Source organism: Mus caroli, chromosome 5, assembly GCF_900094665.2.
Source record: "Mus caroli chromosome 5, CAROLI_EIJ_v1.1, whole genome shotgun sequence".
NCBI classification, from domain to species: domain Eukaryota; kingdom Metazoa; phylum Chordata; class Mammalia; order Rodentia; family Muridae; genus Mus; species Mus caroli.
In genome coordinates, this window is record NC_034574.1 from 17,669,514 (window position 1) to 17,688,860 (window position 19,347).

Sequence of the window (19,347 nt, forward strand, 5' to 3'; positions counted from 1 at the left end):
CACACACACACACACACACACACACACACGCGCGCGCACATGCGTTCATGTATGCTACAAGTACAACGCTACTTGTATATATGTTTTCAGTGCATGACCACTTTGTATTAGGTAACCTACTGGCATGCTCTTCCCTGGGGAAGACTCTTTACTGCACTCTCACCATTCTTTAGTTGTCTACGATTCTTTGTGTAGGCTTGTGGTCCTAGGGGCTTTCTCATGCCCATTGTGGCATTTCTATTATCCTTGATGAGTGGTGGAGATCACATCTGCCTGTGGGTACAAGGATACAAGTTTAGACTGCTGTTAGGAATTATGCTGGTTTAGTAAAGTTGAGTAAAGTACTGACTGCAGGCTCTGCTCCAAGGTCTTTGGCTTCACTAGCATTCCTAGAAAGCCATAGGAAAACACATGTTTTCACTCTGAAACTAAATTCTACTTAAAAACAAATTACTTTTATAATATAATTATAGGGAAGCAGACAGCCAGCATAACTTCCATCTTCACCTCTCTCTCCTCTCTGAATCCAGTCCCACTGTCTCATCCCCAGCCCTGTAGCAGACCACCCACAGGAACCTCCCCTCCCTGCTGCCCCCATCTTTAGTCGCACATCATACGTAAACCAATCTTCCTTCCCCTCATTCATTGATTTATCCTAGCTTCCCTGGGAACCTGCAGACAAGGCTGCCAGGGCAGCAGGGAGGAGAGCTTAGGATCTTCACTCTTCCTTCTCGTCTCCTATGCAGTTTTCCAGTTTCATCCCCAAATCTGTAGCAGACGATTGTGGCCTCCCCTGCTCACTCTTGGATGCTGATCTCAGGGGACAAGCAGATTTTGATGCTATATACGGCTTTCTTCCCATTTGTGGACTTCTAGCTCATCCTCATTCCTAAGTGCCAACTTTTAATACTGAGATAAACATTTTGCTCTCCACAGACTGACCGAAAAGCCCCCAAAGCAGACAACACCGACAGAACTCATTGAACATGGAGAGGTTGAGCTGGTACCCACATAGAGACTTCACCCCTACATTCTAATGTCTTTGGTACAAGAAGGTAGTCTGCACTCTCCAAAAGGAGAAACATAAACACCAATCAACCACAAACCCTTTGATCTACAATGGTGTGTAGCCTGCAGGAGAAGCTAGTGCAGTGGTGGTACAAAGCTTGTGGGAGGGACCAACCAATATCTGATGTAACTTTAGGCCCACTCCACAAGATGGAACCCTTACCTAATACTACTTGGGTGACTGAGAACTTGAGACTAGACAGCCCAGGGATCTAGGGTAAACCAAATAGAATTGATCTGCTAAAAGAGCATAGTAATAAAATGACTCCTAATGACATTCAGCTACACCCATAGATCAGTGCCTTTCCCAGCCATGATCAGAGAAGCTTCTTCCTGTACAGATGGGAACAGATATAGAAACTCAGCCAGACATTACACAGAGAATAAGAGACCTTGGGACACTCCTTCCTGAATTAGGGCATCTCCATCAAATTGCTTCCCTCAGGAACGCTCAGGTAGAAGAGTTAAAAGGATGTAAAAACCAGAGTGATTGAAGACACCAAGAAATCAAGACTCTAAATCATGAGGACTGATACACATATGAACTCACAAGAGACTGGCAGCAGGCACGGGGCCTGTGTGAGTCTGCACTAGAGCTGGAAGGTGAAGTGGACACAAGCCCCACCCAGAAGCTCTCTCAATCTCTTAGAAGCCTATTTGTTTTCTAAAGAAAGGCAGAAAGGTGGTGGATCCAGTAAGGGAGATGGAGAAGGGCCGTGAGGAACAGAAGGAGAAGCTGTAAAAGCCAACTTTAATAAAAGGAAAAAAATAAATGGAATTTTAACAGGTATAATCATACGCATGTTTGAATACTGTCCTTTTATCACCTTGTCAATATTTTTTATTACAAACCCGACTAAGGTGCACTTTCCTCTCATTCAGATGGGATATGATGGTTAATCCACAGAATTTAAATAAAACTCATATGAATATGTTTAGGAAATCCTTGGAAAGTTAGTTAAAACTAAAGTTTTGTTAGAATTGAAAATGAATATAGTGGATTTTATTAAACATCTTAAATTTTCACTCAGCTCTTTGATATGATATGCTACAGTTTTATTTATAGGCTCACAATTTGCTGGAGCCATTTCCACCTCTGTTCTCTTTCTGAAAACAGCATGAAGCAAATAGGAGCTTCTTTCAATCCAAATCTGGGGGATGTGAAGACATTGTGAAGCATTGTCAGGGCCACTGCATGGGGTAGAACCACAGCCACTGATGATCATGTGGTGTAGATCAGAAGAAGATGCTGTGGTTAAAAGCTGCTGAGAGTTTGAATGGCTTCTGCAGCAGAACCTGAAAGGCATTAAAATGTGCCCTTACACCAGAGTACTGAATCATTAATGTTAGCTTTCGTTTATGACTATGGTAAGGAACGCAGCCTCAGGAATAGGCTTTCTTCTTATTTAGAAGGACATGAGGATTGTAAGATTTTAAAATATGGGCTACATTATTTGAGAGATTCTTAAAAATCTGAACCTGAGATTTTAGAGACCTAAATGATTGCAGAATAGGGACAAGATATGCGTTTAAAGATGCAGAGAATGCAAGTAGCAGTGCTTCCCATCATGATCCCCGAGTTGAAAGTTTTAAGTAAGCTTTACCTTTTCTGAAACACTCCAAAGGATGGGCTTGGAATGAAGGTTTGATTTTTTTTATAGTTATGTATTTGATTTATGTTTGTTTGATTGACTAGGGTGGACACACTCATATCCAGTAGATGCACATGTAGAGATCAGAAAACACCTGTCAGGGGTCGATTTTCTCCTTCCACCATGCGGATTCCAGGGGCCAACTAGGGTCATAAAGCTTCTTTATCTTCAGACCCATCTTCCCTGGATCCCAATTTGATCTTGACTTTCTGAGGGTGCTGACACACTCAGGCCATCTTATTGAGGCTACTATCCCAGTGACTGAGTAAGTGGTAGTCCTGATTCCTAAAAATCCCGAAGGAAACTGAAGATCCAAGGGGAGAGAGGAGAGGGTGGAAGGAAACTAAAGATCCAAGGGGAGAGAGGAGAGGGTGTTAGGGGTGCAAAGAATCTTAATCATTAGAATCTTTGTATTCTGTGGTGAGATCCAATGACCTTGGGCATAACTCTAAAAGTCAGTTAACCAACAGGATTTAGCAGTCCTCACTTTATGACCTTGATCATAAGCAATGACTCATCTGGAAATCCTAAACATCCATTGCTTACAAAATTATACCTATGCAACTTCAGAAAGAGCTTTCAATTTTAAATAAAATATCTACTTGTCATAATCTGATAAGTCTTTTTTTTTTCCAATAATGGTTTCTCTCCTTTAAATTTTCTAGAGAAGTCATCTTAGTCTTTATAAAATACTATAGTAGGGATCTTAGAATGTATCCTCTGTACTCTCTTTCTCACGAAATTCCAGAGAAGAGAAACAGAGCCCTCAAGAGCCTGGCATACTAGCAGCAAAGTAAAGAGAGCTAGGTCTGGGTCGCAAGGTTCCACTTCCTGTGCTGCATCAGGGTAATTTGTTATCAACGGATTTAGTTCTCTATTTCACGTTGGACCTTAGGAGGGTCACACAACCCAACTATTGTTCAGTTTCTTCATTTTTTATAGTCCTAACTAGCATGCATTGAGGCAGTTTGTGAAGGCTGAGTTTCACTCCTGACCCTTTGTGGCAGTAAGAGAAAAACATTTTCAACAGTGGGATTTGAGATTTGAGCATTCAGTGTTTCTAATTCTATGCTGTCAACGACAGACTTCTACCAGTTATTTAGCACTTATGAATCATATTATAGTTTCAAAATACCTTTCTATCAATAGCAGCTTTGTAGCATGAATCAGGCTAGTTTTGTTATTTCTTCCTCCCCCAAACAGCTATCCTGGCGACAGAGGATGATTTCAGAGTCTCACATATGTTTTGCTGTTCAAACTCTTGGAGTCCATCTATATCAGTGGTTCCCAAGCAGTGGGTTGTGACCCCATGGGGACTGAATGACTCTTTCACAGGTCCCATATCAGATATCCTGCATATCGAACATTTACATTACTATTCATAACAGTAGCAAGGTTACAGTCATAAAATAGCAACAGAAATGATTGTATGGCTGTTGGTCACTGCAACCTGAGGAGCTCTATTAAAGGGTTGCAGCATTGGGAAGGTTGAGAACCACCGATCTATATGGTGCAAGTCAAAGATTTTAAATGAAGGGTGGGATCTATCTTCCCTGTGGGGTAAAGGTGCAAAGGTCAAGATTCAAATGCTAGTGGCACGGCAGTGTGAAGGTTTGTTAGACACTCATTCTTGGATGGCATGCCTACTGTTGAATTGATCATTCCAGCTCATCCGCAGTTCTTAGAGTCGTGGAGGACCCTACTTTAACCTGAACATCTGCTATAGTACAAGACACTGTGGAAGTGTATTGACATGGTCTAGTTCATGTCTTATTGATCCCAACTTGAAGGGAAAATGATGGCTTCTTAGGGGGAATGCACAGGAGCACTTTAAACTAACAGCGTGCCAACTCTGGACTGCTCTCAGTGGTTGTTGACAAGAGTGGACACCTCTGAATGTGCTTGTTGGTATACAGATTCTGAGCACGGAACCTGGAGGCAATTCCAAACCTGGAATACGAATAAGGCTCTCCTTTGGCGTGCCTCAAATAGAAAAGCTCTTTGACTCACAACCTCTGAGTCTGAGTCATCCGTCAGTCTTTTCTTTGTCCTGGAAGGCAATTTAAGCATCAAGACACAAACAGGCTTTTTATTCACAGCTTTCTCTTCTCAGCAACCTCTAAACTCAACCCCACGGCCAGTAAAGGTTTTTTGTTTTGTTTTGTTTTTTAAGGCATTGATTTCAAAGAAAGATAACTTTATATAAGCAGGGTTAGGGGAGTTGAGGGCTTGGGAGAGTCACTAGAAATCACTGTCCTTTCTTGCCTTGAAGCCCTCTCTGCTTTAGGACACACTGCCTGCCAACTGACCCTACAAAACTTATTACCATCTTCTTGTCTCTTCTTCCTCCCAAGTTAAAATGCTGATTTACCAGCAGCCGTAGGGGAGTTCTGAAATGAAACCTAACAGACGTTCTGACCCTTCATTACCACCAAACACACAGAAGATAGATCTCCTTGAGTTCTATTTTTAAGGACATAATGTGTCCACATCTAGATCACCTTCTGCATCTGTCCTAAATCACTTTGATATTTTAAAGGCTTTCTGAAAGGTTATAGCTACACTTGATAGGAATTCTGGCTTACCTCAGCAACCACATTCCCTGATCTGTCTAACGATGTCCTCTTTTCCAAACTAGGCTTCACGGATCTTGAACTGTAATTCCGCAGCTGGATGCAGAGGAAATGCTCCTGTGTAATTCTAACACTTGCGCCTTCAAATCGTTTTTAGTTGCAGCAGAAGGCTCTTCATTGCCTCTGTGTCCCTAATCCTAAACCCCCTCCCTTCCCTCCCCCCATAATTGCAAATCCTCAGGGTATCAGATCAAGAGCATAATTAATCTCCATCATTTACACATTGGGCCCAGTTTTACTGAAGGGTAATTTACATAGTACAGACTTCTGGATGAAAGTCTATGGGTGCATTCTTTCGTCTGCTCAAAGAATGCAGCATTCCATTCATGGAGTTTAAGATTATTTGTACCAAAATCTATTCCTGCAATTGAGCATTGTCGGTTTGCTATTCGGTTCAGAAGGAACCAAACAGTAACTGATGGCAGGAGAAAAAATAGAGATAGCAATGAGCAACTCATTTTGAAAGGGCTGTAAAAAAGGGCAGTGGCAAGAATGGAGAAAGTAAATGAGAGAAGCGGACAGTGCAAAGTACACGTTAATTGTGCAAGAGATTGTTTGCAGACGATCCAGGGAAATTACACTAAAACCAATTCTCTGGTTAACTGGAGCTTTCGGTTGTGGGAGAGGTGGAAATACTTCCACCGTTAAGGCACTCATCCCACTTATCTTTATCCCTCTTTATCTTTAGCACATGCTAGCTGCCAATGAGTATTTGTGCAATAAATGAAACACCTGCCAAATTATCCGATGTTTTCAAACAAACTCTAAAATTCTGTGATAACTACTTCTGTGCATGCAGGCCCCATCTATTGCAAGCCGCGTGGGAGAGAAAAGGTTTGACTTCAAGCGAAGCTTGGGGTTTCCATTTGCCATCGTTCATTTGGTTGCATAGTGGAAAAGTGGGACGAGAAACAACAGAGGATCACCCTCCAGGCGTGACTTCTACATTATTGTGTGACAGACTTCTGCCCAACTTCTCCTGTCTCCATCTGCCAACCTGAGGTCACCTAAGAGTTAGCCTGGGGCAATTCTGTGGTTTTAACAGGGACACCTCCCCGGGGAACCACATCTCTCTTCCTTTCTCACCTACACCTGCCATAAGGCTGCCTCTTTTTTCTCTGCAGAGATGCAGAGGTCAAAGCACGTTCCTGTGCGGTGATGAAAAGCTCAGGATCAGCCTCTTGGCCAGCAGCACACCCTCCAGGATCCAGGGAGTGCCTCTAGGATTCCTGTGGGCGCGCTCTTAGATTCCCCTAACTCCACGTCTGCTTCTCTTGCTCCTGGCACTTAAGAAGCATCTCCTGGTAGCCGGGATCCTCTGTGACCTGGGGCACCAGCATAGCCCACAGGAAAGAGGGTCAAAGGCGAGATGAAGAGTAAGGGGGCGTGAGGGCTCGCAGGCTTCAGCTGCAGCAGCTGCAGCAACGAACAGAGGAGCGGAGGGTGCAAAGCAGGGCTGGAGCCGGGTCCAGGAGGGAGGGAAGAGGGGGGCGGGAGGCTGTGCCTGGCGAGCCGGAGGGGTGCTCCACGCTCCCCCTCCCTCCTTCCGGGAGCGAGGGTGCAGACTCTAGAACTGGTGCTGCTGGGCTGAGGCGGAGGCAGGGGAATTGCAACGCACGCCGCTCGCTCGGCGAGTGTGTCTCCTGCGCGCCGAGAGGCGGGGGGAGGCGGAGGACCGGGAGGAGGAGGAGGGGGAGAATGCCCGGAGCCGCCGCCGCCGCCGCCGCCGCCGCGATGCTCCCGGCTCAGGAGGCTGCCAAGCTGTACCACACCAACTATGTGCGGAACTCGCGGGCCATCGGCGTGCTGTGGGCCATCTTCACCATCTGCTTTGCCATCGTCAATGTGGTGTGCTTCATCCAGCCCTACTGGATCGGCGACGGCGTGGACACCCCGCAAGCCGGCTATTTCGGGCTCTTCCACTACTGCATCGGCAACGGCTTCTCCCGGGAGCTGACCTGCAGGGGTAGCTTCACGGACTTCTCCACGCTGCCCTCGGGCGCCTTCAAAGCCGCCTCGTTCTTCATCGGCCTCTCCATGATGCTCATCATCGCCTGCATCGTTTGCTTTACCCTCTTCTTCTTCTGCAACACAGCCACCGTGTACAAGATCTGTGCTTGGATGCAGCTCACCTCCGGTGAGTGCGCGCTCACCTCCACGGGGGCGGGGGACCCCTGGGTGTCCGAGCTCCGGAGAGGCTGGAGTGGGAGGGACCGCTTCCTGAGCTCTGCCAGTCCCGGACAACTTAATCCTCTCTCAGGTTGAAGGCGTGGAAGGAGGAACCCCTAGGTTCCTCAGCCTTGGCACTGGCGCCAGGTCCTCAGGCGTTTCGGAACCTCTTGGATGCTAGGGACGCCACCCATAGGGACGCCTTGGAGGCTGAGCAGTTGTTGGGCAGAGTCCGCTCAGAACTAATGATGGGGTAGGGGGGCGGAGAAGTGGCCACTTAGAGGCTGGGCTCGGGGTGTGTGTGTGTGTGTGTGTGTGTGTGTGTGTGTGTGTGTGTGTGTGTGTTTATGTGCGTGCGCTGGGGACTGGGGGAGTCTGGTACAAGCGGGTGAAAAGAGGATTTAGAGCAAGCCAACCTGTTCTGCCCTTCCCTGGATTATTTCCGCCTTTGCTTCAGGGTGTGTGAGTGTTGGGAGGAAGGGTGGGGGGCGTGTAAATTTGTCTTTGGCAACCATAAATATTTTATCATCCATCTGGTGATGAGTAAACCCTAATTTTGTTTAAGCACCCCCCTCCCCCGGTTTTCTTAAAAAGAAAAAAAAAATGTAGCATAGAGTGTTCCTTAGCAGTTCCTCGATGCCACACCTCCAGCATCTCCTTGTCAGCCAAGGTCCTTCCATTTCATCTCTAAACAGGCAGAGAGGTCTTGGGAGAATGGGGATTTCTCAAGACCTCATTTTGGGGAAGGGGTGTTAGGAAAGCAGGTGAGGAGAAAACCAGCTTCACCAGCAACCAGTGATCTTCCCTCTATTTAGTGTACTGTTGCCAGCTGAGGATATGAAAGGACTCCCTTCCCCACATCCGCCAGGATCAAAGTTACTTTCAATTAAGAAAGAATGAGGAGTGTCTTCTCTGATGGCTTTGAAGAGTCCGGAAACAACACCTGTGCTTACAGCACTTCTGTTCTGTCTCCTCTCCTGCCTTCCAGTCTCAAGTCAAGGGTCCTTGTTTTTTTTTTTTTTTTTTTTTTTTGACACATTAATGAAGCCCTTTGGAATGGAGGGATCTTGAATGTCTCCAGCAGTTAAACATCTTTATTTATGACTTATTATTATCATCATTATTTAAGTATCTTAGTCTTAAGGGAATGTTTATTCTATGTTTTGAAGGCTTCTGGGAGAAGAGAGATTTCATTACTGAGCTTATCAGAACGTGTAAGATGAGGGAATGCTGAGCTGAAAGATGGTGGGACACGCTAAAGTTCCCGTTATTCTGGGATGCTGGGTCCCTTTGTGCAGCAGAGGCTGGCCTCAAACTCCTGGTGCACTCACTCACCTCAGCCTTCTAGTGCTGGGATCTCAGGCTCTATATCTGTATCAGGAAAGGCTCTTGATCTTGTTAGTTTCATCTAAGAAGTGAAGCTTAACATGGACTGAAGTGCTTGTTTGAGGTTTGTCTTGCTGCATTGCATTTGCATTTACTGTGAAAGTTTGTGTGTGAGGCGCAGGAACGAGCATCCTGTCATCCTGCTGCACAGAAAGAGCTTATTTCCTGTGGTCACTCTGCCCTCCCCAGCTCGAATATATATCCCCTGCTCTGTGTCTTTTTACTCTCATTAATTTTATTGACATTTCAGAAGCAGAATGACTGAGATGTTCAGTAGACTTCTTCATTGCGCTTCTTCATGATACTTTCCTCTGATTTGACTTTGAAGAGAATAGGACAGGCAGGCTGCATATGTTTCAGGGAAACACTTGACCCTACACTGCTAATTTTAATTCTTCTCAGTTAAATGACCTATTTAGACTGGTGATTCGAGTTAGATTATTTCTCAAAGGTCTGAGAGTTGTTGGTGAATACTTCTCCAAAAGCACATAGTTGAGTCTTTTATTTTAATGAAGATTTATATTCTAAAACTGTATTTTTTAAATAAAAATAAAGAAAGCTACCTTTGGGGAAAATGATCACTTTTGAAGTAGCATAAACTTCAGATCTTACAGTGCGGCCTCTTGCTTTTCCTACAATAGATAACACAGAACACGATAAACTCTGGAGCAGGAACACGTGCTGTCATGTGCTCAGACACGAATTAAATGTTCCATTTACATTTCCATACCATTAAAATGCCCTGATAGTCTTTGTACTGCAGTGCGTATGAAGGGATTTTCTTCATCCAGAGATTTGAATAGCCTTAAATATTATGCCTTTAAAAAAAGCCTTTGGAATTTGTTATTTTACCTCTGGTTTCAGTTATTAATCAACTATATTAATAAAATAATCAATTATGATGAGATGTCAATTAAGAATTATGTGAATTGTATTTATAAATTTTAAAGAAATGAGATGAGACCTAGGAGGTATTTGTGAGGAATGATGCATTCAACATGGTTTTAGTTTTAGGTTTTGTTTTTGTTTTTTACTTTTGGGGATGTAAGAAATGTGACATGGTACATAATGTACTAAATGCTCTCTGAGACTGCGGAGCTTTGGATGTCTCCTTTTTTAGTGTTCTTTAATGTTGCATAAGCTTTCCATGTTTATAGTTTAACTACCCAGAGTAACCTCTAGGGAAAATTTCTAAATATGAAAGGTGAGACTTAATGTAGCATTTAATTATTGGATATTCTTTAACCTTAATTTGAAGCTAACTAACTAGCTTGTATGTGTGGCTATCTAATCACTTTAACGTGATAGCATCAGAAGTCAGGTAGAGTGTCAAATTCTACACGAAGTGATACATTAAGATGATGAATGTAGACTATTTTGTAGTAGTATGAAACCTTGAACATTTTAAGGAGCCTGGTGCAGTGATGAACACCTTTAATCCAAGCACTAGGGACACAGAGGCAGGTGGCTATATCTGTGAATTTAAAGCCAGCCAGAACTACATAGTGAGTCCCAGGACAGCTAGGGTAATGAAGAGAGACCCTATATCAAAACAAAACAAAACATAACATAAAAAACAAACAAATAAAACCAAAACAAAATAATAAAAATCATCGTCACCACCGTCATCACCACCACCACCATCATCATCATCACCATCACTACCGCCACCACCACCGTCATCATCATCAATCGTCAACAACAACAACAACAACAACAACTTTATAATGGTTCTGGGAAAGGAACTAGAAATATACTTAATTTATTAGATCTGAAAATGGTATTTTTCACTTGTCTATGTGTGTGACTCTCCTATCGGCAAGGTGAAAAGCTTGTGCTGTCCCACATCCCTTTAGATCATTGCCAAGCAGAAGCCAGAGACCAGGAAATGCAGAGCTAGTAACTAATGGCGCCCTGTCTTTGGGAGCAATCTTAGATGTATGGACTGCTCCTAGTACAGAGACTGGGGACATAGCATCGTGTACCAGGTAAGTATGGTAACCAGAGATGCAGCCCTTCCCCACTCTTCAGACAACAAACTGGGAAGGGAAAAGAGAAACTTTTTTTTCTTTTTTTGTGATTTCTGTAATATATCTGTAATTGTCATGTGAATGAAGTCCTGTTTCTTCCTTAAATCAATATGGAAGGGAACTTTGTTCCTCGGAAATCCCATTCTCTGTTTCTCTATCTGCAAGAAGAGTGTTTCAATGTTTTCAAGTCCAGTAGTAGTGGAATCTTACAGAGATGTCTGGTTTGCTTGTTTAACTGACTGTAGATCTTATCTTAAATTGTTTCTGAAGCTTATATGGCCAAGGGAATATTTTCTTTTTCATCAACTAAGATATGATAGAATGTAAGGCTTTGCCTCTGCCATAGACTTCTGGGTGGACGACAGCTAACAAGGAAGGATTCACTTTTATCCAGGATGGAGGACAGAGTGGGTTTCATTCCCCCCAGCCCATCACAGGCTCAGCATTCTGACTGTCCGGAGGACATACCATAGTAGCAAAGCTGTGTAATGAGCCACTGGGACACTTGCTCAGTGCCTCCTAGCTTCTCTGCCTCAGTTTCCTTAAAAGTATTTTTAGCCACCTTACTTTCTCCACATTGTTTTAGGTGTGGCAAGAGTCACCAAAGGTCATTACTATCTCCCTGAGTCTATACGGACCAAGCCTTTGTAGTGTTTTGTTATCAGTATGACACCATTCATTTTCTCTAGCTCTCACTAACATTTGAAATTAATGATTCCCCGTGTGTTTATTCCCTGTCTGTCTTCCCCAGGGCATTGAACATCAGACCTTACTTTTTTCTTTATATGATAGAGAAGCCAAGAACATATGTATATATTGGGATTAAAAGATGCATGGTCACAGCCTGGTTCTGGCACTTATTTCTTTAGCCAATAAATTCGTTTCTGTGCCTCAGTTGGTCACCTGCAAATACCTGTACCCTCTTTGGAAGAGTGATGTCATTGAACGAACTAATGTATATAATCAATATCTGGCTCATGGTAAACCAAAATACTATGTGACTGTTAGCAGTAGTTGCTTCTATTACTATAAATTACACATCTTATATATTCAGTAAGTTTTGTTCTGCGTTAATTGGTGAAGAGAGAAATAATTATTGTATTGAAGAAAGAAAGAGAAGGTGTTAGAGTTCTCATGTGCTGCAGTGAGAAGAAAACAGCCGTGAGAGTCATGATATTCATCTTTCTCTGTGGCCTCAGCAGGGACTTCACTGAAAGAAAGCTCTTCTGATCCTTAATGGCTATGGTTGTGCCTTGGTGGCTTGTTTCATGATGGGATTTTTCCAAATGGAGGGTTTTCTAATGCTCAGGTAATGATCTTTATTACAACACCAGAAAGCACTCAATCATATCTCAGTTTTCAGCCAATTTTTTTTCTACTACCATTTAGTAGTTCACAAAGAAAAACAGCAGAAAAAACAGCTGCAGGAAATAACCCCACTGAGAATGGCAGTGTTATGTGAGAGCTGGAGATGGGGTTGTCTCTGAAGAGTGGGGTCTGTTCTGGGTTGGTTTTCAGAATGGCAGTGCTATGTGAGAGCCTGGAGATGTGGCTGTCTTTGAAGAGTGGGATCTGTTCTGGGTTGGTTTCTTATGAACTCCAGGAGCAATCAGAAGGGAGCATGTTCTCCAGGATTTTGAGTTGATTCGTCCCGGGCGTTGGTGCATACTTACTCACCCTGGAGCTTGCATTACCTGTCCACACCTGTTCAGGTGGGGCATGTTCAGGGCTTGGAAGGGGCTGCTCTCAAGAGGGGACAAGCTTGGCATTGTCGCAAATCAAGCTCAGTGTTCAGGACAATCAGAAGGCCTTGCTATTTGGCTAGTGCTAAGCATCTGAAAGGAAAAAGTCCTTGCTTCAAGGGGAAGCTGATCTAAGCTAAGTTCAGTGTCAGAAAATTTCCCCAAAGGAGCAACTTCCTCCACTAGAGCATTAGAAATGTCCCTGTAGGTAGAGAGGGAAGGGCGTGTACTGCAAAAGAGGGACATCTGTGTTTCCTAACAATGTCTTCTAGTTACATTTTACAGAGTGAACTCATACAATTTTACCTGTCAATTTAAAAAATTAATACCCTATAAAAAAAACTTTCTATTTATCACTCCAAACAGGCAAGAAAATGATTTGAAATAATTTTAGGAACTGTTTTGTTCCTTATATGTAATATGGCAAGGAAAGTGACAGTTGGATGAGGTTGTAAAAGACATTAATATATTTGTCAAAATAAACAATTTTTGTAACAGCAGGATTCTATGTGAAGATGGGAGAAACATAACAGGTCCCATATAAACCATATGACAGACATTCTGTTACGAGTCCCACAAAGCTGCACATTAGCTTTTCTATAGTAAAAAATGCTAACAATCTGTTTATAAGTTCATAAGTAATTAATAAATATAACAGAAGCCTAACTGGATATAGATGACATGAGCTCAGCACGAAACACCTATCTAGCAGTTGCTGCCTTGGAACGATGCCATGACCTGGGGAAGAGTCTTGGTAGGTAGTTCGGCGTGCTACACTGTGAATACCTCAGAAAAACTTCAAAGTAAACCATACCTTAAGTGAAAAAGTAAGCACAGAGCCTATGACTAGGTTTGTGCACAGTGTGTAATTCAGACCACTTTAACTGTGGTGAAAAGAGATAAGTGTGTATAGAGAGAAGTTTGGAACACACTGGCATGAAGCAAAGAATATTCCAGAAGAATTCCAATTCATGGGTTTAATGGCATGATAACTAGAGCAATTTTAAAGTAGGATTTCCATAATATAGTTGAACTTTTGGGGTCAACACAAACCATCTTTAATTAATGTGAATTTTCCTTATCATAATGAGTCAATTGGAATTTCTATTTGATAGGAGGAAAGACAGATAGGTTGACCTTTCCTCTTAATAACAGCAGGCAGATATTAATGCTGACAGCTAGAGGATGTTAGCATTATTCAGATACAAATAGTAGATAAGCTATTTAATGGCTTAAAGATAGTCCTCTTATGAAAATCACTGGAGCATTTGGAGCTACATAAGAGCAACCCTCAACATTCCAGATGTTCATATAAGTTACACTGTAATTAGACACAATTTGAAATCACTACTGAGCTTCTGCTCTGTTTTGTGCCTATGGCCCAGAGTCCTGGCCATTCAAAGTTTTCATCAGCATAGATGCCATCTCAATCATCTTCTTTATATTTTTCACTAAGAAAAATAGAAAAATGAGTGGCTCACAAGAGGAAGGGCATTTTTTTCCCCAACAGACACAAACTCTGACCTCTACCCAGAAAACAGTTCTGTTTTGTAAGATTTATTTTTATTAATGTATACCACCACCCCACCTCTCTCTCTGTCTCTCTGTCTCTGTCTCTGTCTCTGTCTCTCTCTGTCTCTGTCTCCCTCTGTCTCTGTCTCTGTCTCTGTCTCTCTCTCTCTCTCTCTGTGTGTGTGCGTGTGTGTGTGTGTGTGTGTGCGTGTGTGTTTGAGCCTATGGAGACCAGAGAGCCTCAGATCCCCTGGAGGCTGAGTTACAGGTGGCAGTGAGCTGCCTGACCTGGGTGCTGAAAACTGAATTCTGATTCTCTGGAAGAGAAGCAAATGTTCTTAAGCACAGATCCATCATTTGAACATCAGCAGGAAGACTTTCTGAAGTAGATTTGCCGGTATGGAATTAGTCTCGCTTAATTCTGATCTTTCTGAATGGACCAAGATCTACAGCAGCAAAGGGGCTGCCCATGTATGAGTGCAAGAGGAAGAAAGATCCTAGAGATCCTAGATCTGTGTGAAGTTCCTTTCTCAGCATTATATTGTTTGGGTTATGATTTATCAATGAAAGCGTTAGTGGGGGAGTAAGGAAGGATAATAAAATTAGCAGCTAATAATTGTAGATGTGAAAAATGTCCTTAATTCAGAAGTGGACCTGAAGAACTTAACTAATAGAGAAAACTTTTCCCATCTTTCACCTTATTAGGAAACAATAGCTTAGAGTAATTTAAAGAGCATGCACCTTTATCTAAATTACAGACTGTCATTAGACGTTTTTTAATTAGGTATTTTCTTCATTTACATTTCAAATGCTATCCGGAAAGTCCCCTATACCCTCCCCCTGCCCAGATCCCCAACCCACCCATTCCCGCTTCCTGGCCCTGGCATTCCACTGTACTGGGGCATATGATCTTCGCAAGACCAGGGGCCTCTCCTCCCATTGATGGCTGACTAGGCCATCCTCTGCTACATATGCAACTAGAGACACAGTTCTGGGGGGACTGGTTAGTTCATATTGTTGATCCTCCTATAGGGTTGCAGACCCCTTTAGCTCCTTGGGTACTTTCTCTAGCTCCTTCATTAGGTGCCCTGTGTTCCATCCAATAGATGACTGTGAGCATCCACTTCTGTATTTTTCAGGCACTGGCATAGCCTCACAAGAGAGAGCTATATCAGGGTCCTGTCAGCAAAATCTTGCTGGCATATGCAATAGTGTCTGTGTTTGGTGGTTGTATGTGGGGTAGATCCCTGGGTGGGGCAGTCTCTGCATGGTCCTTCCTTCCTTCTCAGCTCCAAACTTTGTCTGTGTAATTCCTTCCATGGGTATTTTGTTCCCCATTCTAAGAAGGAGTGAAGTAGCCACACTTTGGTCTTCCTTCTTCTTGCGTTTCATGTGTTTTGAAAATTGTATTCTAAGTTTCTGGGCTAATATCCACTTATCAGTGAGTACATATCATGTGTGTTCTTTTGTGATTGGGTTATCTCACTCAGGATGATACCCTCCAGATCCATCCATTTGCCTAAGAATTTCATAAATTCATTGTTTTTAATAGCTGAGTAGTACTCCATTGTATAAATGTACCACATTTTTTTGTATCCATTCCCTTGTTGAGGGACATCTGGGTTCTTTCCAGCTTCTGGCTATTATAAATAAGGATGCTATAAGCATAGTGGAGCATGTGTCCTTATTACAAGTTGAAACATCTTCTGGATATATGCCCAGGAGAGGTATTGCAGGATCTTCTGGTAGTACTATGTTCATTTTTCTGAGGAACTGCCAGACTGATTTCCAGAGTGGTTGTACCAGCTTGCAATTCCACCAGCAATGGAGGAGATTAAAAGATATGGGAAGAATATTCAAAGAAAATCAAGGTGCAGCACTGAAGAACTGAGGTGTGGAATGTGTGTTACATTCCCAGGAGGTCCTGTATTCAACAAGAAGGAAAGGTGATCTAGCTGTGGTGAGTTGCAGGAGCAGAGAAGAAGATACCCAAAATAAGTGAATCATCAGTAAGGAGATGGTGAGGGTCAAGGTTGTATTCTGTGTGATTTAAGAGTATCAGAAGCCTGTTTAGTTTGGTATCTATGACTGAAAATTACATTGGCACAGAACAACTAATACAGGATCATTAATAATAAGTAATACTGTGGGCATGTGTGTTCATTAACTTAGTTTTAACAGGTTGATGAGCCTTCTATACTACTAACTACTGCAGTGTATTGCAACAAATCCTTTATAGAGAAAAAAATTCTGTACTTAGTGTATTAAAAGCCATGAGTAGTGATCCTTTGATGGTTATGACATCTGATTAATAGATTAATGATCAATACTGTCACTGGATTTAAATAGAGTAAAAATGCACTGCAGATACTAAGGCTCTTATTTTTTAAATAGTTTTAAAAAACATTTCCATGAGTACACATATGTGCATGCACTAGGATGAACTATGAAGTGTATTGATATTTGTTGCCTATCCTCACTCAGCAACTCTAAAAGACACTTGCAGAGGTGGAAATGATTTAATAAGGGTTTTGAAAAATAATTATCCCTTCTCAAGAATATCTTGAAAGATTTGCAGCATGAGTACATAGTTATATGTTTATTAGAAGGAAGATTAGAAAAAGATATACTTGACAAGAAATTTGACATTTTTGGTATTTTTTCACCTTCATTTAATATCTTATATTAATTAACTAGTTGTTATATACCTCAGATTTTGAATGGAATTAAAATTAGAATTATTTCCCTAGTTGGGGTTTTCTTAACATTCTTTCTGTACTATTAAAATAAGTCATACAGTCTATCTTTGAGCAATAATATAGATTTTTAAAAATTCCACTTAAACAAATATATATAACCTAGTGTCAAACAGATATAGATTTATAGACTTCTTTCAGTAAGGCCACTGAAAAATTAGCATATTCTTCTCTTTTATTTAATAAAGAAACAATAATGTTCCATACTGTCAAGCAATTCCCACTTGCAAAACCTTAGGGTTGGTAAACTTAGCCTATGTAGGAATCCTACATTGGTATTACTATGATCATTTTTTTAGATGAGTAAGTTGAGTTTTTAACATTGTTCAATGTTTCTTGCACACGTGTTTCTTGGTGGTGTGGAAGCAGAGATGGTGACTCTAATTGTTTAATCACAATCACAGTTACAGATCATTTGGGCAATTAAAGTGAGGGAAGAGAACCAAGAATGTGATCATAATATTTGCACCTTGGCTAGGTAACTTACTGGCTGGATGACTTTGGTTAGGCCAACTAAATATTTCCTTGACTTTTTTTCTCTTAGGCCTATACAATTGTATGAATTTTTATGATTAGAAAAATATTTCCAAAGTTATGAAAATTAAAAATATTTTATCTGCTAGTGACGTTTTGTTGTGCATGTACCAGGGAATCAAATACTAGGAAATCTTCAAATGTAGGGTGAGATTAAGGCAGAAAGGAAACAGCTGTAGTCTGAGAACCAGGCAGCAGAGCTTGGGTTCCATGATCTAAGAGCAACTTACCTTTTGTGTCCATGGGATAATCGAACTGGACCCTGAAGGAGGCCTATAGTAAGCTTTGAAGAGCTTGCCTATCTTTGCTGTTTTGTTGTTAGGACTGTCTCTGAAGAGCTCATGAATCATAAGGATTTAGTCACAGAATTTAGTGTGCAGAAGGCACTGCAATCACAGTGTGCTACCTAGTAGGTGACAGTTATGCCACATGTGTGATTGATCTACTGTGTTCTGAGGATTAAGAAGGAAAATGGTGGACACTTTGTGTAGGTCATGGTGAAATGGGAGTGTAAGTTTACTAGGACTGCATATCTGCCTGTGACCCAGAGGGACAATAAACAATGAATATTCTCTGCTCGATGTAGTGTCAAGATCGATTGTGTGGTGACCGCCCAGCACTGCTGTGGATCACAGAGCTGATCAAATAAGCCCCACCAGATTTAGCTTTGGGGATGCAGTGAGCACAGCCGGGATATCTTGTAGATCATAGTGCAAACCCTGTTCTTTATAGCCTCCATGTTTGTAAGGGCTTTCCAAGGAGAGGGGCTTAAGCCAGGAGAAGGGCCAGCATCAAGCTGCCCTAGCGGCTGCAGAGGACCCCTCACCTGACCATAGGATGGTCTCTAGAGGGAGCTCCAGCCCTGTCATCTCCTGTGTTCCAGAACTTTGCCTTTTACAGTCTCATCCCAACACTTTCTGACTGATGTTACTCTCAAAATAACACTTGGGAGGATGGAGAGCATGGAATGACACGTGAAAGCAGAGAAAGAAGAAAGGACGAGCCAGAATGTGTTCAGTAGAAGGGGAAGTCCGTTTACCTGCAGAACATGTCTATTCCTTTTGGATATTCTTTTAGTTCCTTTCATTGGTGTTAGAGTTCATAGAAACCAGTTTCTATGATTTATCAGAACTTCACATAAGCTGTCAGGACTTTCTGTTGACTATCTTTGTAAAGGTATGATTGACAAAACCGACTGTCCCTCTTCAGGACATTTTGGCAAGTCACTGAAAAACAGCTAATGAATTCAGAAGTAGAGCACTGTGAACTGCCTAGGTGGTCATAAGGTATACACTGTCTGCACCTCTGCAGTAACCTTCATCATGTTTTTGCAAGTTTAGAAATTAGAGTTAGAAATTCCATTTCTTGAGAAAAATTTGAGGTTTTTCAAATTGAAAATAAACATTTGATAACTCAAAACATGGATCTTAGCCACAGGTAACAAGACAAAACAAAACAAAACAAAACAAAACAAAACAAAACAAAACAAAACAAAACAAAACAAAAAAAAAATGCTTGTTTCAAGAGAAAAAGAATGAGTCCCCACTTTCTCCTCTTGATGCCACTCAAAGGAAACATAAATAAATTCCACCTCATTTTCCCTTCCCCTTTTCCTGAACATTGGTTTCTATTTTATCTCTTTGGGAACCTGAGCAGGCAATTCTTTAGATGAAACCGCCAAGCCCACAAGCACTCTTTCTGCACAATGTTGGGCCTTTTCTTTCCATCGCAGCCCTGGAGAGTGTTCTAGTAATCACAGCCAGAGTTCTTCATTAGCTTTGATACCCTCCACAAACCCAGGCCACCAGAGCATCAAGAGCTGAAAGAACCAAACAGAAAATCTGAAACTACATGGATGCTCCAAC

At 42.1% G+C, this 19,347-nt stretch overlaps 1 protein-coding gene and 1 long non-coding RNA gene across 4 annotated transcripts in view; one reads left to right on the top strand and one right to left on the bottom strand.

Moving 5' to 3' along the window:
• Positions 1 to 7,752, bottom strand: LOC110294632. Its single transcript, XR_002377958.1, has 3 exons — positions 6,440 to 7,752; positions 3,856 to 4,072; positions 1 to 273 (listed from the first exon to the last, which is right to left on the bottom strand). It is a non-coding gene; the product is annotated as an uncharacterized LOC110294632 (long non-coding RNA).
• Lhfpl3 (LHFPL tetraspan subfamily member 3) overlaps positions 6,905 to 19,347 on the top strand; it is a 529,915-nt gene continuing 517,472 nt past the window's right edge. For all 3 annotated transcript variants that reach the window (XM_021162985.2, XM_029476925.1, XM_021162984.2), the window contains exon 1: positions 6,905 to 7,490. In XM_021162985.2, coding sequence (XP_021018644.1) covers positions 7,052 to 7,490 — 439 coding nt within the window. In that variant the 5' untranslated portion in view covers positions 6,905 to 7,051. The remainder of the gene's footprint in view (positions 7,491 to 19,347) is intronic.